General features: G+C 37.9%; 1 protein-coding gene across 2 annotated transcripts in view; it reads left to right on the plus strand.

Moving 5' to 3' along the window:
• The window catches only part of LOC115657338 (ubiquitin carboxyl-terminal hydrolase 12), a 54,770-nt gene that overhangs the window by 24,770 nt on the left and 8,143 nt on the right, over positions 1-21,857 (plus strand). For both annotated transcript variants that reach the window (XM_030575040.1, XM_030575041.1), the window contains exons 2-8: positions 5,824-5,904; positions 12,150-12,363; positions 13,487-13,713; positions 15,066-15,142; positions 16,076-16,159; positions 18,441-18,638; positions 21,161-21,239. In XM_030575040.1, coding sequence (XP_030430900.1) covers positions 5,824-5,904; positions 12,150-12,363; positions 13,487-13,713; positions 15,066-15,142; positions 16,076-16,159; positions 18,441-18,638; positions 21,161-21,239 — 960 coding nt within the window. The remainder of the gene's footprint in view (positions 1-5,823; positions 5,905-12,149; positions 12,364-13,486; positions 13,714-15,065; positions 15,143-16,075; positions 16,160-18,440; positions 18,639-21,160; positions 21,240-21,857) is intronic.

Raw genomic sequence — 21,857 nt, forward strand, 5'->3', positions numbered from 1 at the left:
TGAGTACTAAAGTGATTGAGTCATTCTTAATCAGAATTGTATCAGTAGCCTGGGAAGCAGACTAGTTTGCAAACAGTCAGTAAATCTCTGTTTATAATCTGTAGTTTAAAACCTAATCCCCTATACACAGCTTGATCATGTATGTTAAGTAAACCAAAATCTTGCATTTCCGCATTATAAGTGATACAGTCACTGTTGGTTTTCCAGCAAACAGCTTGGCATCTGGTCAAGGGTAAATTCTCACCCTGTGTTTATCACCGTAGAATTCAAAACTATTGTATTGCTGTCTATATATGGAATGTATAACACTTCCCACTGTGTAGATTTCCTGCAAGCACAAACAGTTATAACTTCTCAAATTACAATTTATGGTAAGAGTTTGTAATAATTTTTGCACTTTTAACCCTTTAGTTTGATTTTGAATTGTAAAGAGCTTCCTATTTCCGGCATTTACGTTTGGAAACCGGGTACTGTTCTTCATGACCAGATAATATTTGTCTGTCCTGAGGCAGCTCTCTAGTTAAAAATAAAACAGAAGTCTTGTCTCTTTATTTGTTCTTTCAAAGTACAGTTCTAAACTTTTGCACAACCTAGGGTTTTTTTATTGGGGGAAAGAAGGGGAAGAGGACAGGGGAGATCTCTTCCCTTCCCCAGTTTGCCATTGTGAGCATGACTATGTGCTTGCTCCATAAGATTACATTTTAAAATCCAGTTTGCACAATTGCATGATGTTTGAAACTTGTAGCATTTCAATTGATCTGATAATGTTAAAGAGCATTTCTTTGAAAAATGTGTAGCAAATGCTATGCTAATAGAGGTCAATTATGCCACAAACAATGAGTGCAGTAGCAATTTGGCTACTTTTAAGCAGTTGAATTTATCATCTAACCGTAGAATTAATGTGCAGACTATTAGAAGTAGTGGCAACATGATCTCTGCTCTGAAATTCCAGCATTAAAGGGACAGACTGTTTCATTTCAGCTTTTCAGAAGCATCATATTTTAATAACGTAATGACACAGGTTATTGTACAATCTTCAGGGTTCTTTGTCTGGCTGTTGTAGCTCTGCACCCTAACAGTTTGAAGATTTTAGTGTAAACATTTTGGTGTCCTGTAGGCCCAGTTTTACCTAGGACTGTTGCCAATGAGTTTTTGGAATTAAATTTGGGGCTGTGACACCTCAACAGTAACCGAGTTAGTTTTCTCTGTGTGTTTCTCAGTGACAGGATCACCATCCTGCAGTAAAGACCTTAGAGATCTATCATGCATGTGTATGAAGAGGATCATTTGTAAATCTGTCAAAATCTAAGTTTCTTAACCGTGTATTCAGGGCCGGCTTTAGGAAGTGCGGGGCCCAATTCAAATATTTTCGGCGGGGCCCTGGCAGGGATAACTTAAAAAAAAAAAAAGTGGAAAAAAAAGCCTTTCATTTCTTTCATGTATTATTTACTTTCCATAACTATATGAATAATAAAATTATATATTATATACATTGCATCATATATGCTGTTGATTGGCTATTAATGACCGCCATTTCACATGTGTGGGTCCCCGCCACTCCCTGGGGGTGTGCACATGTGTGGGTCCCAGCCGCTCCCTGCCCCCCTCATTGAAGCAGGTGTGCAGGGTTACTGTCCTGGAAACTGCAGGGCAGCAGTGGACATGGGGCTGGCTGGAGGCAGGGCAGGGGCTGCAGGGCTGGTTGGAGACAGGGAGTGTGGGGCGGGTTGGCTTCAGGCAGGGCCGCAGGGGGATGCAGCAGGGGTTTGCAGGTGTGGAGACAGCGGAGTGTGGAACTGGCTGTCTTCAGGCATTGGGGTGCAACAGGGGTTTACTGGAGACAGGGCAGAGGGTGCGGGCTGGGCAGGGTGTGCAGGGCTGGTGCGGGCAGCAGTGTGTGTGGGTCTGGCTGGCTTTGGGCAGGGCTGCAGGGGTGTGTGGCGGGTTGGCTGGAGACAGGACAGGGGGGTTGGCAGAGGCTGGCTGTGGGCATGGGGTGCAGAGCTGGCTGCAGGCAGAGGGGGCCAGACTGGTGTGGGCAGGTCAGGAGGTGCAGCAGAGGCAGCTGGAACCCCAGCCCTTTAAGTAGCCCCCAACCCCCCTTCTACTCCACCCCAGACCTTTTAAATAGCTGCGGGAGCGCTGGGGAATGCATGGGGGAGGCGGGGCTCCGGCGGCTATTTAAAGGACCAGGGTGGCAAAGGCAGGTGGAGCCCCGGGCCCTTTAAATAGCCCCTGGAGCCCTTCACTGCCCCAGGGCTCTGGAGGCTATTTAAAGGGCCCAGAGCGCCAGCCAGGGTCGCGGGGCTTGCCACACTCTGGCCGGAGCTCCAGCCGGAGCCGCCAGGCTTGCTGCTCTCCCAGTCGGAGCGCGACAAAGCCCTGCCGGCCCGGTCTCCCGGCTGGAGCCCCGGCCAGAGCGCGGCAAGCCCCGCCGCCTCGCACTCCCGGCTGGAGCCCCGGCCGGAGCGCGGCAAGCCCCGCCGCCTCGCACTCCCGGCTGGAGCCCCGGCCGGAGCACGGCAAGCCCCGCCGCCTCGCACTCCCGGCTGGAGCCCCGGCCAGAGCGCGGCAAGCCCCGCTGCCCCGCACTCCCGGCTGGAGCTCTAGCTGGGAGAGTGGGGCCGCGCCGTGCTCCCTTTGGCGCTTCGCTCAAAGGAGCAGGACATGGAAGACCCTGGAGCAGACCGCAGCCGGGGACCGGGGGTAAGTTTAAAAAAAAATAATTAGAAAGGTGCCTAAGGCGCGGAGTCCTCTTTGGCGTGGGGCCCGATTCCCCAGAATCGGTCGAATCGGCCTAAAGCCGGCCCTGCGTGTATTAACCAATTTTTATCACAAATCATGTTGCTTCTTATGTTTTGTGGTTCCTTTCTATTTCTTCAATCTAGGTCATTCCCTATAGATTTGAAATAAGAAATCTGACTGCAGAGTTTCCATACCTCTAGTTAAACTAGATTTTTTTATAGTAAGTTTTCTGCTTTTTATAACTAGTCATAACAGCTTTACAAAGTTACTGTGAATATGTAACAGCCCAAGTTACTTGCCCATCGTTTGTCCTAGTGATTGATAATAAAAATGCTTATAGTATTTACTTGTTCATTAAAAACATTACTAATGTGGGCAAATGGGTGAATAGCACTTTGCAAGGCTGAGCAATAGTATACTTAAACTTTTTGTTTTGTTTAATTCTTCTTCAAGGTTTCAGTGATTTAAGCCTGGTCTATACTTAAAATTTTGATTGACATAGCTTTGTTGGCTATGGGTGTGAAAAATCCACACCCATGAGCAATGCAGCTATGCTGACCTAACTTCCAGTATAGGTGCAAATAGGTTGATGGAAGAGTGCTTCTGTTAATTTACCTACCATTGCTTGGGGAGATGGTGTTCTACCTTGACAGAAAAACCCCTTACATCAGTGTAAGCGGCATCTATGCTACCAGATTATGCCAGCATAGCTACAGTGCCTTAGCTATACCGGAATATTTCCTGTAATGTAGATATGCTTGTATAGTCCCTGCAGCGTAGATATACCCACCATGTAAAGACTAGATCTCTAATGTCTTAATCCTACCTGTTCTTAGTAATGCTTTCCAGGAACAACAGAGCAGAAAAGTTTTGAATTTCTAATCTGAAATATGGGCAGAAACTAAAACCTTGGAAGCTGGGGTGAGAATCCTTTCTGTGTTCTTTTATACATCGTAAAGATGCAAAAGAGGTACAATCCTAATTTTTTTTCTCATCTGTAGGCCACTTTTAGATTTATTATTGTTCATCACATATGAAAAACTTAAAGGATGTGCAAAATAGCCAAATGAATATTTCTGCTGGAACATACCTTTTGCATTTGCTAATTTTTTATGATTTTCAACTATGCAAATGTCAGAGTTCATTAATACAGTTTTTTACTTAATATTTTAATTTTCACTTTCAGTTACATTTATTTAAAAAAGCGGGAACAGCATTGTAAAAATTTTATGAGATTATTAAAAGGACTCAAAGCATGTCTAAGCATCTTTAGATAAAAAAAATAGCTATAGAAAAGCACTTGTCATTAGTGATTCAGATGCCTTAAAATGCTGTTTGAGCTATAAATAGGATGCTAACAGAAGATTTGAAATTGGAACCTGGCAACTGACAGGCACAGTTCTAGATTATTCAGCAGTCTTCACATACATTTTCATAGGTAGTGTTTTCTGGTAATCCACTTTCTCGTGTAGTTTGACTTCCTCAGTGGATGATTCAGGGAGACACATTGTTCCTTTCCTATAGCACACTCCTCCACTTAAAAATCTGTTTTCTCTCAAGGCACCCATCTTGCCTATCATTCTTCCTGCCCTTCAGTCTGTTTTCTTTAATCCATCTACATAGCGAATTTATTCTGAGTTCCTTGTTTATTTTTATAGCACATGCTCCGCTAAATTTAAATGACCTTCCTGGATGACTGACTAATCAGATCTCCTTAGTGAATGTGGAAAAACGTTTTTTTTTTCTCTAGCAAATTTTTGTATAGATTCAAGTGCAAAAATCCCTCAGTTTGATCAGTAGTTTGTAGTTTTGATGTTCACCCCGAGATAAAACAGTATCTTCTTTTAAATATAAACCCATAGTCGGGTATTATAAACTGGAGTTTTTAAGATGAAGGCATGATATCTTGATAATATGAAATGAATTTAAATGAAGTGTCCATACTGTGTTGCTGTGTTAGGAGTTTATATCTAACTGCAAATAATGTTTTAGGTCCTATTCCTACAAGCAGATCCATGCAGATACATTGAAGGATCGGTGGGAGGCAGGAAGAGGGAGCGATAAATTATATTTTTACACTCTCTTGAAACTCTCAAATGTTGAAAAAATTATTTTATAAAATTTAAAATTTGTTGTGAAAATATGGCAGCTGCAACTGTTTGATTTTTAAAAAAGACCAGTACTTCACTATTTTCACATACTTTTTTTCTATTTGTAATATCTTTGGAAATATTGAAAATGAGCTACATTTCTGGTTTAAATTTTAAAGTTTCTTTGATTTTTAAAATTAATGCTACAAGAGTTACATAAACCAAAAAAGATGTTGCTTTTCCATTGTCCAGCATTAATAAACTGGTTTTGTTCTTCAATGCCTTGGTCCCTAGCACCCCTGCTGGAAGCTTACTACACCAGAGCTAGTTGCACCAACATTGCTAAGGTTGTGTTCTAGTTTTCAATTAGATTCTAGAAATAAAGTAGTATCAAACATTTGAACAAAAATGTGCCATGTTACCATGATGATTCCAGCCTTGCAAGCACACATCACTGTCTTGTAGATAACATTTGAATTAGTATGCAAGAGTCCAATACATTCTCTGTAAAACTAAATTGTTGCAATTTAATTTTAGACTCACTAAAAGATTGTACAGCAAAGTTCAATATCTGTCTTCCATCAAGGTACATATTAACTTGCTTTACCTTCCTTCTTTAAAATCTGAAATGCACAAATAGTCTAACATTGAATTAATTTTTGATGAAAGGGGACCTATTATATTACATTATCAGCTAGGTCTGGTCCAGTGGTCTTATCCCGCAACTTCTTAAAAATCATAGAAAGAGATTTTAAAAAATTGTATTCATTGAACCCTGAAATCTAAGCTACAAGCATTATTTTAAAGCATTACTTCACATCTACATTCACTTCCCCTTATGTATAATATAAAATGTTTTAACAGTTCCATTCTCACTCTTTGTTTTACTAGAAATGGCATGAATATTAGATTTTTTTTTGAGAGGGAGTTTTTTCCTAGTAGTCATATGTGGGGTTTTGTTTTTGTCCCCTCCCCTTCCCCCCCCCAGGGCGCCAATGCCTCTGCTTTGGAGAAAGAGATTGGTCCTGAACAGTTTCCTGTGAATGAACATTATTTTGGCTTGGTCAATGTGAGTGAATTTTCTTTACTATTTTTAAAATGCTGTTTTCTATTTCAATCCTCCTATTCTGAAATTGACAGGATTCTCTTTTAGAACCTTATACATGGGTTGTTCTGGCACAAAGTAGAAATCTATTTAAGCACTACATCCTGTCACATGCATGCTAAATTTTGTTTTTAACTAAAAGATTAATCTTAAAAGTTAACTGTAGTGAAATAGAAAATGTTAATGATTACAAAATTCTGTGGGACATTCATTCTTGGGCACACTTTTAAATATAGGATCAGAAAAGCCCATTAGATCATAGGGTAGATAAAAGCAGGGTATGGTTGACCAGCAGAGAAGATGTGTCAGATATTAAACTGTTACTTTGGTGGGTCTTAGTCCCAAAAGCTCAAACCAATAAAAGCTGTTTGCTTTTCAAGTCCCATGTTTTTCATATGGGCTTAGAGAGGACAGTCCTGTTTGAGGAAAGATCAGAGAATACAGAAAAATACCAGCTAAGTCAATTCCCTTTGTATAGAAATGAACGTTTTTTCAGGCTTGAATCCGCATGAGAGCTCCTGTTTAAAACAACTGTTTGCCATAACTTCAGTCAGTTTTCGTGTTTCCAGTATGATTAAGACCTCTAAGGCCATAAAAATTGCCTAATTTGCAATGTTATAACTAAATTAAGGATTGTGAAAAGAATGCAACATTATTTTATCACTTATGTTTAGGATGTCAGATTAATGCTTCTGGATAAGGAAGATTGAATGTTACATTCACCTATCATACCCTTTTATTAATAATATGATGTAAAAAAGTGAAATGTTTACAATTATCACAGGACATAGTTCATTTTTTATGTGAAAAATATAGCTCTGGTTAACTTCATTCACAGTAAATTAAACTTAGCTCTTCCTCCCTTAGTGGATCATTTAGACACACATTTCACCTCAGAACTGAAACAACCTAATGTACTGAATAGTGCTAATATAGTTACTAACGTATTGCTTGCCTACAGCTGCACATTGTGAACACATTTGATTTATTTGATTTTTGTTTTGTCCCTAGCAGATCATGTTCTCAGTCACTCAACAATCAACGCACTGAATTATCTTCCTTAAGTGTTGTGTTAATGGCCATTCCAATGCTTCTGAGATTTGTATCATAATGGGAAAATATGGAAGGCATGTTCTGTTGTAGCTTATATACTGAAATGATAAATAGTTTGAAGAAGAAAAAATTGCCTTCTAAAAATAAGAGAAAAATCCTTTTACCACCCACATGCAATATTCAAAAGGACAAAATGTCTAATATCTGTAGTTTTGTTTCCTTCGATAATTTTTTTGCATTTTTACTTCGCTATCAAAAATTCCTTCCCCACTACCTCATTTTTTTTCTTCTCCTGTTGATCTCAGTCCTCTTGATAAAGTGTGAAATCATCTGGAGCACCTGAAAAGGTTTGCAGAACAGTTTTTTACCTCTGCAGATTATAATCCTCTATTGTGAAACTATAACATTTTCAATTTTAAGAGGTTTTTGTCCTCAAAGTGCAGTCTGATGGAAATTTTCTATAGAGGAGTAATTTTAAAATTATTTTAAATTCAATTAAAATTAGTTAGCATTTTTGATAAATATTTTGTTTTAAGCAGGATTTATTAAACTGAAAATCATGTGTTTTGATTTTTTTAAAAAATTAGTTAAAAGTAATTTCATGTTATGTACTGGCCTGAATCCTCTAGTCATTTTTCGTGGCTGTACAATGACATTTTCCTGTTCAGAAAACACAAACAAACAACTTTCCTGTTGCTGTGTGGGCTCCTATAGGGGAAATTGACTGTAAAGGAGAAACAGTGAAACTGACTAGACAAAGAGCTGTTACACAACATGAATAAATGGAAAAGGATTTTTATTTAAAATTGTGTAGTTAAATGTTATAATAGTAATGTTTATTTCAGAAAGTGGTCTCTGTAATACAAACGAGGGCAAGGTCAGTAGCTGGGTTCTTTAGTACCTTTGGGGTGATATCTTGGCCATCTTGAAGTCAGTAGAAGTTTTGCTATGGATTTCAATGAGGCCAGGACTTCACTGTTGGTGTTTTTACTACTTTCGCCTTGAGATTCTAATACAAGCTCTTGGATGTATGTGCTTTCTTGTGTTTGTAAAGTACCTATCACACTTTTGGATGCAACATAGTTAATCGCACCAGAGTTGTATATGCAGGACCTATTAATTCCACACATTGTGATCTCATAGACTCATAGACTTTAAGGTCAGAAGGGACCATTTTGAGCACCTAGTCTGACCTCCTGCACAAAGGAGGTCACAGAATCCTACCCATCCACTTCTATAACTAACCCCTAACCTATGTCTGAGTTATTGAAGTCTTCAAATTGTGGTTTGAAGACCTCAAGCTGCAGAGAATCCTCCAGCAAGTGACCCATGCCCAACGCTGCAGAGGAAGGCGAAGAACCTCTAGGGCCTCTGCCAATCTGCCCCAGAGGAAAATTCCTTCCTGACTCCAAATATGGCGATCAGCTAAACCCTGAGCATGTGGGCAAGACTCACCAGCCAGCACCCAGGAAAGAATTCTCTGCAGTAACTCAGATCCCATCCCATATAACATCCCATCACAGACCACTGGGCATACTTACCTGCTGATAATCAAAGATCAGTTGCCAAAATTAGGCTATCCCATCATACCATCCCTTCCATAAACTTATCAAGCTTAGTCTTAAAGCCAGATATGTCTTTTGTCCCCACTACTCCCCTTGGAAGGCTGTTCCAGAACGTCACTCCTCTAATGGTTAGAAACCTTCGTCTAATTTCAAGTCTAAACTTCCTAGTGTCCAGTTTATACCCTTTTGTTCTTGTGTCTACATTGGTACTAAGCTTAAATAATTCCTCTCCCTCCCTAATATGAATCCCTCTGATATATTTATAAAGAGCAAGCATATCCCCCCTCAACCTTCTTTTGGTTAGACTAAACAAGCCAAGCACTTTGAGTCTCCTTTCATAGGACAGGTTTTCCATTCCTCAGATCATCCTAGTAGCCTGTCTCTGAACCTGTTCCAGTTTGAATTCATCCTTCTTAAACATGGGAGACCAGAACTGCACACAGTATTCCAGATGAGGTCTCACCAGTGCCTTATATAACGATACTAACACCTCCTTATCTTTGCTGGAAATACCTCGCCTGATGCATCCTAAAACTGCATTAGCTTTTTTAATGGCCATATCACATTGGCGGTTCATAGTCATCCTGTGATCAACCAATACTCCAAGGTCCTTCTCCTCCTCTGGTACTTCCAACGGATGTGTCCCCAGTTTATAACTAAAATTCTTATTATTAATCCCTAAATGCATGATCTGATTCCTCTGTGTGTACCATCAAAAACCACATTGACCTTTTTGCTGCCACATCACAGTGTAAACTCACTAACCCAGAAATTAGCAATGCTGAAAGAACTGGAGGTTAGTGATGGACAACAATTCCTCTATTAACCTCCTGTTCTTTCAGTATTGCTAGTTTCTAGGATTCTGCCTCCCATTAAATATGTTTCGGGGATTTCTCCCCCAAATATATGAGCTAGTATTCTTCCAAAAGATTTTCATTTTTCTTTTGTGCTAGTGTTTCCAATCTTTCCAGGTCCTCTTGCATTATTTCTCTGTCATAATTGGTGTTGTCAACACTTGCCAATTTTGTATCACCTACAGATTTCATGAATGTGCTGGTTATTCAGTCTTACAGGTTATTAGTAAAGAGATGGATAAGAATAAACATAAATTAAATGTTTGTTCAGCTTGTATATTTATTTTGATCATGTAGCTAACAATTTTGAACCATGGTTCTTCATTTCATGTATCATGTAAAGTTATGTTAATGCAACTATAAGGATGACAAGGCTGTAACCTTTTGAGCTGCATGAATTAAATTTTAATTTTATATTTCTCTCAGCCAGAAAATTGACTATTTATCTTGCAATCGTTCTGCTACAGTAATTATACAAAATTCTGGCGTATGCTGTAGCCATATTCCCAGAGTACCACTTAATATGATTATCAGTATTCTACAGTTGGTTTATTTGTATGTTAATTATGGTTGTTTAAAATATTTCACCCAGAATGCTCTTGAGATGCAGAGCTCATTTACAAGAAAATTCTCAGGACAAACAGACCCAAAATCATTGTTTATTTGGCTTTTTTGAGTAACAATGTTATACAATCCAGTCATTATAAAATAAATTGTGCAGATTACTATAAACAGAAGGAACATACCACCAAAAATGAACTATTTCATGTCATTGTATAAAAGCATCTAACTTTTCAGTGTTTTAAGTATTTCTCCTTGTTAAGCAATCTGGGACACATCGCCTCTAGACATTCCATATCATCAGCCCTGTCGTCTAATGACACAGCCTTCAGATATGGCAGATGTAAAACAGCTGCTCTTAGATATCACTGCATCATGTGTTTTTGCTAATATTTCTTTGTAAACAGGAAATACTTAATGTGTTACTTACTTGTTGTCTCAAAAGGCATATTGATATCTGACACAGGCAAACATAAAATTTGAATCCACCTATTGTGACCTTGTTACAATACTGTAATAGAACTGATCTGAAGGAATACAGTGATGCTACCAGTTGCCATCCTGTCATTTTGCTTCTTGTCTCCACGTTATGGTCTTGGGTCTCTCAATAGCGTCTCTTCACATCAGTGACTGTAGCTTCAGTCCTGTGCAGGACTAATAATCATGCCGTCACTCACTAGTTTTACCTGCCTGACAAACCCTGGAATAGCCTTTTCTTAGCAGACATTCGCTGTATTGTCCCCTATACACATAGCCCTCCCTTCAATAAATGAACTATGGTGGTTGCTTGTGTAAATAAAATAGAATTTTAATAGTAACTAAATTACCACAGAAAAAAACTTGCAGTTAAGATAACAACTGCTTTGATCCAGATCCTTGATAAGTTTGGTAAAGGTATTATATTAACATAGTACGTAAGAAATGAGAGAAAGCAATACTACTTCAGCACCTATAATGGAGAATCTGTTCCACCCAGCTGCTTTTCTTGTCAATCATTATACCTTTAAATTGACGTGTTTTAAGGTCCAGATAAAACTCCACTGCTATTAGTTCAGTCCCCTGAAATATAGGCTAATCTTTTGATATTTAGTTCTTATAATCAATGCTAAAATTTCTCATTTGATCCACAGCACATATTGATTATTCATTAATATATACCATTCTTGATCCTTGTTTTCTAAAAGGTGTAAGATACTTGGCCCAATTTACCCAGATACTGTAATTTAGTCTTTGATAAAGAATTGTGGTAATTGAAACTTTGTTTGAGAAAAGTTACTTATACACTATCTGGGCTTCCAAGATTGAAAGCGGTTCAATCTAATGTTTACTTTTAGTTTCTCCTATCCGGTGGGAATTATGGCCAAGATTTTAAACATGGCTAGTGACTCTGTTGCCTTAGCTTTTGCATGTCCAAATTGAGCCACTTTGGAGGGGCCTCTGAAAACCAAGGTTTATCAAGTTCTGTCCCAAAAGTCACTTCTAAAAATATCTTGAGTGATGAACTTTTTGTATGTTTTCCGTCTAAAACTCTTCAGTGGTTGTAAAGAATGCAAATTCAGTATGTGTCCTTCCAGTGTTTTCTTTTACTTTTAAGATGTTCCTAGTACTATGAATGTTCCTCACTATAGCTATTGAGGATACCTACTCTTAATAGTTAAAGTTTTTTTAAAGGCCATGGTAACATCTTCCATAAAAATAGGCTTCCTCTCTAGTTAACATATGGATATTTAAGTAGAAAGGTCATTAGTCTGTTGCTTTGCCAGAATTACAAATGTCAGTTCTCAATATCTTCGCAATAAGTGATTGCTCAGAACACCAAAATTTGGATGGGTCTATCGTGCTAAAAATCTTATGCAGAAAACCTTCCTTAATTGTATAACTTTAGACAAAATTTTAAAAATCTCATTTTTCACTCTGTTCAGACAAAGAAATTGTCATGATCTGTCGTTCACATTTTGATTCTTGTGCTGTTGTGATTTAGGTTTCCAGCATTTCAGATGGAATGTCTCAATTAGAAAAGTAGTCATGGAGTTTTTTAATTTCATAAAAATATTTCTCTACATATTAGTTTTTGTACTCCTCTGTTGTTTGTCCTTAGCTTCCTCAGTCTCTCTTTGTTGGTTTCTTTTTAACAGATGTAATAATGGAAATATGTGTCTTGTTCTGTTTTAACCAGTTTGGCAATACCTGCTACTGCAACTCAGTTCTACAGGCACTTTATTTTTGTCGCCCGTTTCGGGAAAAAGTTTTGGCATACAAGGTCCAGCCCCGGAAGAAGGAAAGCCTCCTTACGTGCCTCTCCGATCTCTTTAACAGCATTGCCACACAAAAGAAGAAGGTGGGGGTCATCCCACCTAAGAAATTTATTTCCCGGTTGAGGAAAGAAAATGGTAAATGAATAACTGAAGTACCTGATCAAATTTCAATATTAGGCTATTAGGCTGCGCATTTTTAAGTAACCCAAACTCTTTTCAAGTGTATCTAGTGACTGGCATTTGGCAAGGTTTACCAACTGTGTTTTAAAAGGTTCATGCCCCAATTTATGTGGTACAGATTTTCACTGCTTGTGTAGTATGAAGCGTGTGTAGATGGTTCCTGTAAAGTATCTTTATTTAAGGTGGGTTTTCATCTGGTTTAGTGATCCCATCCTGATGTCAGCCAATCACACAGAGGGTAGGGAGCCCAGAGCTTTGGATACCCTGGCTATTCCGTGCTAGTATAATGCCAGTATAGAAGTCTGTAACAAGCCATTACAACTTAAAGCATCACAAGCAATGATTTAAATTGTACCATGGACTGGGTACATGCATAGTTACGGCCAGATTAGGGAAGCTCAGATGTGACTTAAAGTAACTCTCACCCTCTCTTTCTCTCCTGTACTCAGGGCAAGAAAAAAGTAATGGGTAATCAGTTTCTTTCTTCGTATTGGGAATCCAGTGGTTATTTCCCAGGACTAGTTGTGAAGAACTTTTGTGCATGTTATCTTTTCAAGCCCAATCAGAGATTGTAAATTGTCATTGATTTATAGGATTTTTTTCATTTTCCTCCTGAGGTAAAATATTGGCCTTCATGTACCAGTGGTCCCTTGCAGCACATCTAAACTTACTCATCTTACCTTATTCCCCAAAAGAATCAACGGAAGCCAATTTAAATGTTTGCCAGGCCCGCCTTCCTTAACTTAAGGAGCGTAACTAATTTTTAGAAGGCTGCCTTCCTCCTGGGAGCCAAGAAGTAGGAGAGCGCCTAAGCTGAAGTCCATAACAGCTGTTGCTAGAACTACATAATTACAGCTCTGTTTCATATAGCATCTTTGACACTGTATACTAACATGATTTAAAGAGTTAAATACTGTTAACTAATAGCAGTGGCTAAAAGAATTTAAAAATTATAGAAGAGAGAAAAGAATGTGCAGTGCTTCACTAAAGCAGAGTGGCCTTATAAAGTTTGTGCTTTAACGATAGCGTTGTTGTTATGTTCTTTCATTCTTCCCAATCTTTTCTGTTTTCTTTCCAGAGTTATTTGATAATTATATGCAGCAAGATGCACATGAATTCCTAAACTACCTACTGAACACTATTGCTGACTTACTACAGGAAGAGAAAAAACAGGAGAGACAGAATGGCAAACTCCAGAATGGCAGCATTGAGAGTGAGGAAGGAGACAAGACTGATTTGACATGGGTCCATGAAATCTTCCAGGGAACACTAACCAACGAAACCAGATGTCTTAACTGTGAAGCTGTATGTTGAAAAACAAAACACCTCTTTATTTGATTTTTCAAAGGCACTGGACCATTTTCCCTAATTCTAAACAAAATTTTTCATTTATTAGGGTAGATGAAATTGAACATTTTCTGATTAAAAATTGAACCTAACCTATTTTATGGCTGTATCAGCTGTCCATTCAAACTAGTACTCATTAAGGTATGTTTCTTAGTAAAAGCACAGTGTCCTTTCCTTCCCCCTCCTCATTTCCACCAAAGCAGTTTGCACCTGGCTGATAGGAGCCACCTTTTTGTCCTGTTGTAATTTCTTGTGACAGTCGTAGTGTATGTTGTGTTTCCACAAGAGTTACTCACCATTTACTTACAGTGCTAAATTTGCAGTGGTAGTGTAGCCATGTTTGTGTCAGAATGTTAAGGAGACAAGATAGGTGAGGTAATATCTTTTATTGGACCAACTTCAGTTGGTGAAAGAGACAAGCTTGTGAGCTACACAGACCTCTTCTTCAAGTCTGGGAAAGGTACTCCTGAATTTGTGTTTTAACCAAGTGTTTTCAAGTCAAAAGATGACGTTTCTTGTTAATCCATAATCACTGTGTTGAGAACAAAGGAGGGATCAGAAAGACTGAAACTGAAAGAACCACTTTTGGGCTGGGAATTTGTACTTAGCCATGTAATCATTGGTTTAACAGTATTTCAACAAATGAAAGCCCCGTTGTGAGGAAAAGAAAAATTAGTATGATATTGGATAGCAACATTTTTTCACATAGCTCCAAATACTAGTCAGCACTTTAAATCTAAATTATTTTTATGGTTTAAAAAGGAACCTTCCAAAAATGGCACCAAATGGGGTTCTTTCTCAGGGATTTTAAGACTAAATGTGATTGGCTCACAAGTCAAAAGATGTTTTCCTAAAGGCCAGGCCTTATCACTCACCCCAGAGTCTGAAAATCCAGCTCTTTGTCTCTTATATCCTTCCCAGTACTAAAGAGTCTGAAATATAGCAGATAATTGTATTGCTGTACAAAGTAGAATAGAATCCTTTTAAAGCCTCTCTAGTCTTCTGAGCACTGTCAGTGGTAAAAACTTGGTTTTGTCAGTAAAATAGGCAGATATGACTTGCAGGCACATGGGGAAGACATTGTACAAGAAGGTTCCTTTTTTACAGTCTCTTTTTGGACTAGACCTACACATCAGATTGTTTCAGTATTTCTCGAGTAGTTCAGGAAAGGCCCTCTTACTTCATTTATACATTTGTCAAACTCTAAAGCTTCCTACTTGGAATCACAACATCTGTACCATTTCAGGGACTTGAAGCAATTCTAAACCTGCCAGATTTCAAGCCGCAATGACGTTGTGTTTTTTTTTAAGGTTAGTAGCAAAGATGAGGACTTCCTGGACCTATCGGTTGATGTGGAACAAAATACATCAATTACGCATTGCCTAAGGTAAATGAAAAGGAATCTGGTTGGAAGAAACACATCTGCACATATTCTGAATGGAGCGTCTACTTTAGATATTCAGTTGTGCAGCAGTTTAGGACTCAAGTTTACCATAAACTAATGAATTCTGCACAAGATCCTGTTATACAGAAAGTCTACCAAAACTGTAAGAATTATCCATTTAATTGTGTCTTCTAAGGCTGTTAATACCACATCATGTGTTCAGAGTTTTTCAAAACTTAAGTATTCATGTTTTTTTTTTTTTCAAAGGATTTTTACTTTGTCACCTTGCTGCTGCATTTTGCTGAAGTGCTCCTGCTCTTCATTAAAGAGTTCTTGAGCTTCTGAGGGCAGGCAACAGGGCATTCTTGTTGAACAGCTCTCTGCTTTAGAATTAGCTCTCTGATAGCTTGTCAAAGCCCAAGCTTATCAACCCAGCACTATGCAAGATGCATTCATTGGACCTGGCTTTTTAATAGCTGATAACGGCACTAATGATGAGTGAGTTTGGGCAGGGGTGTGTGTGATTGTGTTTTTGTGGGCAAATTATGGCGAGTGTTAATAAGTTTTAATTTTTGTACATGTCCTCAAATATCACACAATAGGTGTGAACTAGATAATTGGGCAACCAAAACCATGACAGCCTATATTGCTATGTGCTCTACCCTTCGGTTTAACTGATGATCAGATACTGGCCAGTTCATGTTCTGAAGGGATCTATATCCAAATTTTCTCAGCTAGAATTTTAGATCCCACAACATGGGACTGGGACAAGTTAAAACCAGTGGTTGGGAGGTATTCTTGTTTGAGAAAAATCCTCATCTGTGGTATATTTCTTTTCTGTGATAGCAGATAGTGAAAGGATAGTAAAATAAGTAGAGGGTGTGACTAAGGTTCCCACATGTTTGTAATTCATTTTTTTGTTCTCAACTTCCACAGGGGGTTCAGTAATACTGAGACTTTATGCAGTGAATATAAATACTACTGTGAGCAGTGTCGCAGTAAACAGGAAGCACAGAAGAGGTAAGATTAGGATATGCTGGAAAATGTTAATGTTCTGTCTTGGCGGGGACAGATATTAGTGTAAATTATAGGGCTGTTGATTAATCACAGTTAACTCACATGATTAACTCAAAAAATTAATTGTGATTTTAAAAATTAATCACAATTGCACCTTTAACAATAGAATACCAATTGAAATGTATTAAATATTTTTGGATGTTTTTCTACGTTTTCAAGTATATTAATTTCTATTACCACACAGAATACAGAGTGTACAGCACTCACTTTATATTATTTTGATTACAAATATTTGCACTGTAAAAATGATAAACAAAATAGTATTTTTCAGTTCATCTCATACAAATACTGAAGTGCAGTCTCTTTATCATGAAAGTGTAACTTACAAATGGAGATTTTTTTGTTACATAACTGCACTCAAAAACAAAACAGTGTGAAACTTCAGAGCGTACAGATCCACTCAAGTCCTACTACTTGTTCAGTCAATCACTTAAAAAAAAGAAAGTTTGTTTACATTTGTGGGAGATATTGCTGCCTGCTTCTGATTTACAGCATCAGCTAAAGGTGAGAACAGGCGTTTGCATGGCACTTTTGTAGCAGGTGTTGCAAGGTATTTATGTGCCAGATATGCTAAACATTTGTATGCCCCTTCATGCTTTGGCCACCATTCCAGAGGACATGCTTCCATGCTAATGATGCTTATTTAAAAAAAATACATTCATTAAATTTGTGACTGAACTCCTTGGGGGAGAATTGTATGCCTCCTATTTTGTTTATCCACATTCTTCCATATATTTCATGTTATAGCAGTCTCAGATGATGACCCAGTACATGTTCATTTTACCAAGAAGGTACCAATGTGAGATTTCTAAAAATAGCTACAGCACTGGACCCAAAGCTTAAGAATCTGAAGTGCTATACAAAATCTGAGAGGGATGAGTTGTGGAGCATGTTTTCAGATGTCTTAAAAGAGCAACATTCAGATGCGGAAACTACAGAACCCGAACCACCAAAGAAGAAAATCAACCTTCTGCTGATGGCATCTGACTCAGATGATGAAAATGAACATGCATCAGTCCTCTCAGCTCTTGATTGTTATCGAGCAGAACTCATCATCGGCATGGACACGTCCTCTGAAGTATGAAGGGGCATATGAATCTTTAGCACATCTGGCATGTAAATATCTTGTGATGCTGGCTATAACAGTGCTATGCAAATGCCTGTTCTCACTTTCAAGTGACATTGTAAACAAGAAGCGGACAGCATTATCTCCTGCAGATTGTAACCAAACTTGTTTGTCTGAGCGACTGGCTGAAGTAAGACTGAGTGGACTTGTAGGCTCTAAAGTTTTACATTGTTTTGTTTTTGAATGCTGTTATTTTTTTGTACATAATTCTACATTTGTAGGCTCAACTTTCATGATAAAAAGATTGCACTACAGTACTTGTATTAGATGAATTGAAAAATACTGTTTCTTTTGTTTTTTACAGTGCAAATATTTGTAATAAAAAATAAATGTAAAGCGAACACTGTACACTTTGTATTTTGTGTTGTAATTGAAATCAATATATTTAAAAATGTAGAAAATATCCACAAATATTTAAATAAATGGTATTCTATTATAGTTTAGCAATGCAATTAATCACAACTTTTTTAATCGTGTGATTGTGATTTTTTAATTGTTTGACAGCCCTAGTAAATATACAATATTAATCCAATTGCTATTTTTTGAAACAACAAAATAACTGACATTCAAGGTAGGGAAATGTCAGGGAAAATATAAATTCGGAGCAACTTCTACAGTGAGAGGAGCCCCCAAAAGGTCAGTTTCACATTCCTCCCCTAAAGAACTACCAGACATCACTTCTTTTTCCCTGTTAGTTGTAATCAGTTTGATGCTTCCAGAACGTTTTCCCCTTCAGCCACAGATGATGTAGAAAATCTATTTTTCTCATTTCTTAGTTAATAGAAGCCAGTCCAGAAGGACAAAGGTTTATTCCATCTTTCATTTTCCCTGATATGATGAAAGACGATTGGTTCAGTGTAGGCAAGCAGCTGTCTTGCATGTGGATGTCAGTTGTGCTATAAATCTTTCCTGGTTGTACCAAAATGCTTATATAAAAAGCAGCTCTTCACAGATCATCTTCATTAAAACCGAATTTCAGATTAAACTTTTTTTAATCATTTAAACACAAATTCTAATTATTTTCTTTTAAAAGGTTTATCTAATGTAAGAGGTATTTTCTAATGTGATGTTCTATGTTTAATATATTTTATGGTCCAGAATGAGAGTGAAGAAATTGCCCATGATTCTAGCTCTGCACTTAAAAAGGTTCAAATACATGGACCAGCTGCATCGATACACCAAACTCTCCTACCGTGTAGTCTTTCCCTTGGAGCTTCGGCTCTTCAATACTTCAGGAGATGCTACAAACCCTGACAGAATGTATGACCTTGTGGCTGTAGTAGTTCACTGTGGCAGGTATGTCTCCAATGCTTTCTGAGTTTTACATGAGTATCCAAGAAAATTAACTCACTTGGTCATTCATGTACATTTCAATACCACTGCAGCAGCTGACAATGTAGAACAATCTCAGCAACATCTAAGCTAATCAACTCAAAGAATAAAAAGGTTTTTACATTTAAACATTTTTTTGAAAATATTTTCAGCCTATTTTTCTATTCAGTGTGCATAGTCTCAGCCTTGCTCTTTTTATATAGCTTTAAAACACGCTAAAGCTTCCAGGAAAGCTAAATGAAATCAATTCTTGGAAAAACAAAGTTCTCAAAATAGAATCAGTTTGTGTGTTGCCACTTGCTAGATCAGGGGTAGGCAACCTATGGCATGAGTGCTGAAGGCGGCATGCGAGCTGATTTTCAGTGACACTCACACTGCCTGGGTCCTGTCCACTGGTCTTGGGGGCTCTGCATTTTAATTTAATTTTAAATGAAGCTTCTTAAACATTTTAAAAAACTTATTTACTTTACATACAACAATAGTTTAGTTATATATTATAGACTTATAGAAAGAGACCTTCTAAAAACATTAAAATGTATTGCTGGCACGCAAAACCTTAAATTAGAGTGAATAAATGAAGACTTGGCACACCACTTCTGAAAGGTTGCCGACCCCTGTGCTAGATCATTACATTTTTTTTTAAAAGGCTGGTGCCACCAAGTGGTTAAATTGCATACTGCTTTTTAAATTAGCTGCACAGTTTTAATCCAGCACAATTAAAACTTAATTAAAATAATTGAAAAACATATATTTTGTTTATAAAACTTGATGCAAATAGAAAGGCCATTGCAAACACTGTATTATGTAAGAAAAGATCAAATGTTATTCACAGAAGTCAAAAATGGGGCATGTTTATACTATGTTGAGACTGTGCTAGCATAGCTATGCTGGGATAGCCCTGTAGAGTAGACACAGCCTACAGCAACAGAACAGGTTTTTCTGTTGGTATAGGGACACCTCTGCAAACAAAGCTAGCTATGTTAAAAAAAGACCATTCGGGTCAACATAGCTGTGTGTATGTTGGCGGTTAGATCAGTATAGATATGTCGGTTGAGGTATCGTTTTTTACAACCCTGAAGCTATGCTGATATTACGCTTCAGATTAGACCAGGCTTTAGGATGGGATGGTTGGGGATTATTTGTTCTTTTTTTTTTTTTTTTTTTGGAGTGCGGGGTAAATCTTAAAGTAGTTGGAAATCTAGCATAAAGTCTATAGAATATTTCCAAAGTATCAGTGTCGAAATTAGAGAGCCAACAAAACCAACGCATGCCGGTGTCTGTTGGATTTATTTACACTGTCTATGCTGTAAATGTTTCTGATATTGTGATATAGTTCTGAAACACATTTTCATGCAACATACTGATATTGCAAAAGAGAGGATCCTATCCAAACTTCCTCTTGTGAGTTTGCAGGGCTGGATCCTACATTTGCTATCTGTGACGCACATTCCAATTAGCGTAAATATAGCTTTCAGTAATGACATATAGAAATGGCGGTTAGTGTGACTTTGTCTTATTGAAGGGGTCAGCAGTTGTGCTCTAGAGCTGCTGTTTTGTAAACACTGGCCCTTTTAGGAGTTCCACAGCTCTGTTGTAAACTTGTATCATGCTGGAATGTAACATATCAGGATAGACCAGGTACAAATTTATTTTCTAAATATTTTAGATCTTTTAAAACATCTGTTGAAAATATTTTGCTTTGATAACTTCACTTTAATTTATGTATTCTAAACAAAAAAAGTCTTCATTCTAAGGCAGAAATTGTTAATTCCAGTAAATTTATAACACTGAATGGGGCTACAGAATCACTTTCCCCATACACAGTGAAGTCCTTTAAAAAAGCCATGTTGTTTTATGTTTGTGTTGTTCAGATCCTAAATGAAACACGCAATAAAGCCAGAAAAAATGAGAGTTTAGTTTCTTGTTTTATCCTTAACTTTCTCCCTCACTGTCTGAGGTCAGCAGTTGGTGGCTTACCTAGTGCTAGTGTACATTATTACACCCCAAAAATTCCTTGTCCCAATCTACTTCCTTTGCAACCCTTACCTATCTGGTCTGGCTCTTGTCCCCTCTGCATTCGGATCTGGCAGCTTCCTCTACCACACTTCCAACAGGAGAGTACTGAGAGCACACTTGAGAGGGTCTCTCTGCACTCTGCTCTGGTGATAGTGCCACAACAACGGGGAGCAGCAATTGCACAGATATTCTAGCTGAGTGGTGCCCACAGCCGAACCATTTTTGCTGAAATTTTATTTTCTTTAAGTAAATCTGAGGTAGATACCCAGCGTGTTAAGGTTTGGCAAACTGTTACGGTTGGGCAAAGTTATAGGCAATGGAAAATAAGGTCTTACACTGGAAAGTATTGGTGAACCTTAACTATAGGTGGCACTATGAGCTCCACTTATTATAGTTTGAGTTATTTACAGATGTTTTGTTTTTCATATATAGGCATCAGTGTAATAAATCTTTGACCTTTTTTCTGGCAGCGGTCCAAACCGTGGACATTATATCACCATAGTGAAGAGCCATGGCTTTTGGCTGCTGTTTGATGACGACATTGTAGAGGTAGGTATACAGATTGCTTTTATGTTGTGAAAACAGTATGGACAGTCCCATTTTCTAGCTATGTGCAGGGATCCTATTTCAGTATCTAGGAATTCATTATGCATCCATGAAAGATTTGTAACAAAATCTGTGTATGGGACATCCTCAGCAAGTTCTGAGCAGATTTGTGTATATATAATTGATTTGTAGAACCATGCTCAACTGAGGGGCTGCATTAATCACTTGGCAGAAGACTGAGGATCACATCTATTTGGTACAACCACAACTGTCCTGTTAAGAATGTAAAACACTAGGGTATTTTTTCCCACATCTCAGGCTCTCTCTTGAGACCAGTTTGCTTTCTTGAGTCAGTGGCTTGATCCTAAATATTTCTGATGGCTGTAGCTCAACATTAAATTCAACAGCTTTTCATCATCTTTTGTAGGTTAAGAGTAGGTAAAAGGAAGGATTCTTGATTTTTGCCACAGACAGGTAGCAAGAACTGTGGAAGGAGTTAGAATTAGAAAATAAGAGACTTGTGAGCACATGGTTATTTAGATACTGAAGATATCCATAGGATTTTTGATTTTTAGCAGAGTATTTTAGATATACTCTAGCTAAAATAAACTTATTTTGTAC

Source organism: Gopherus evgoodei, chromosome 9 (genome assembly GCF_007399415.2).
Source record: "Gopherus evgoodei ecotype Sinaloan lineage chromosome 9, rGopEvg1_v1.p, whole genome shotgun sequence".
NCBI classification, from domain to species: domain Eukaryota; kingdom Metazoa; phylum Chordata; order Testudines; family Testudinidae; genus Gopherus; species Gopherus evgoodei.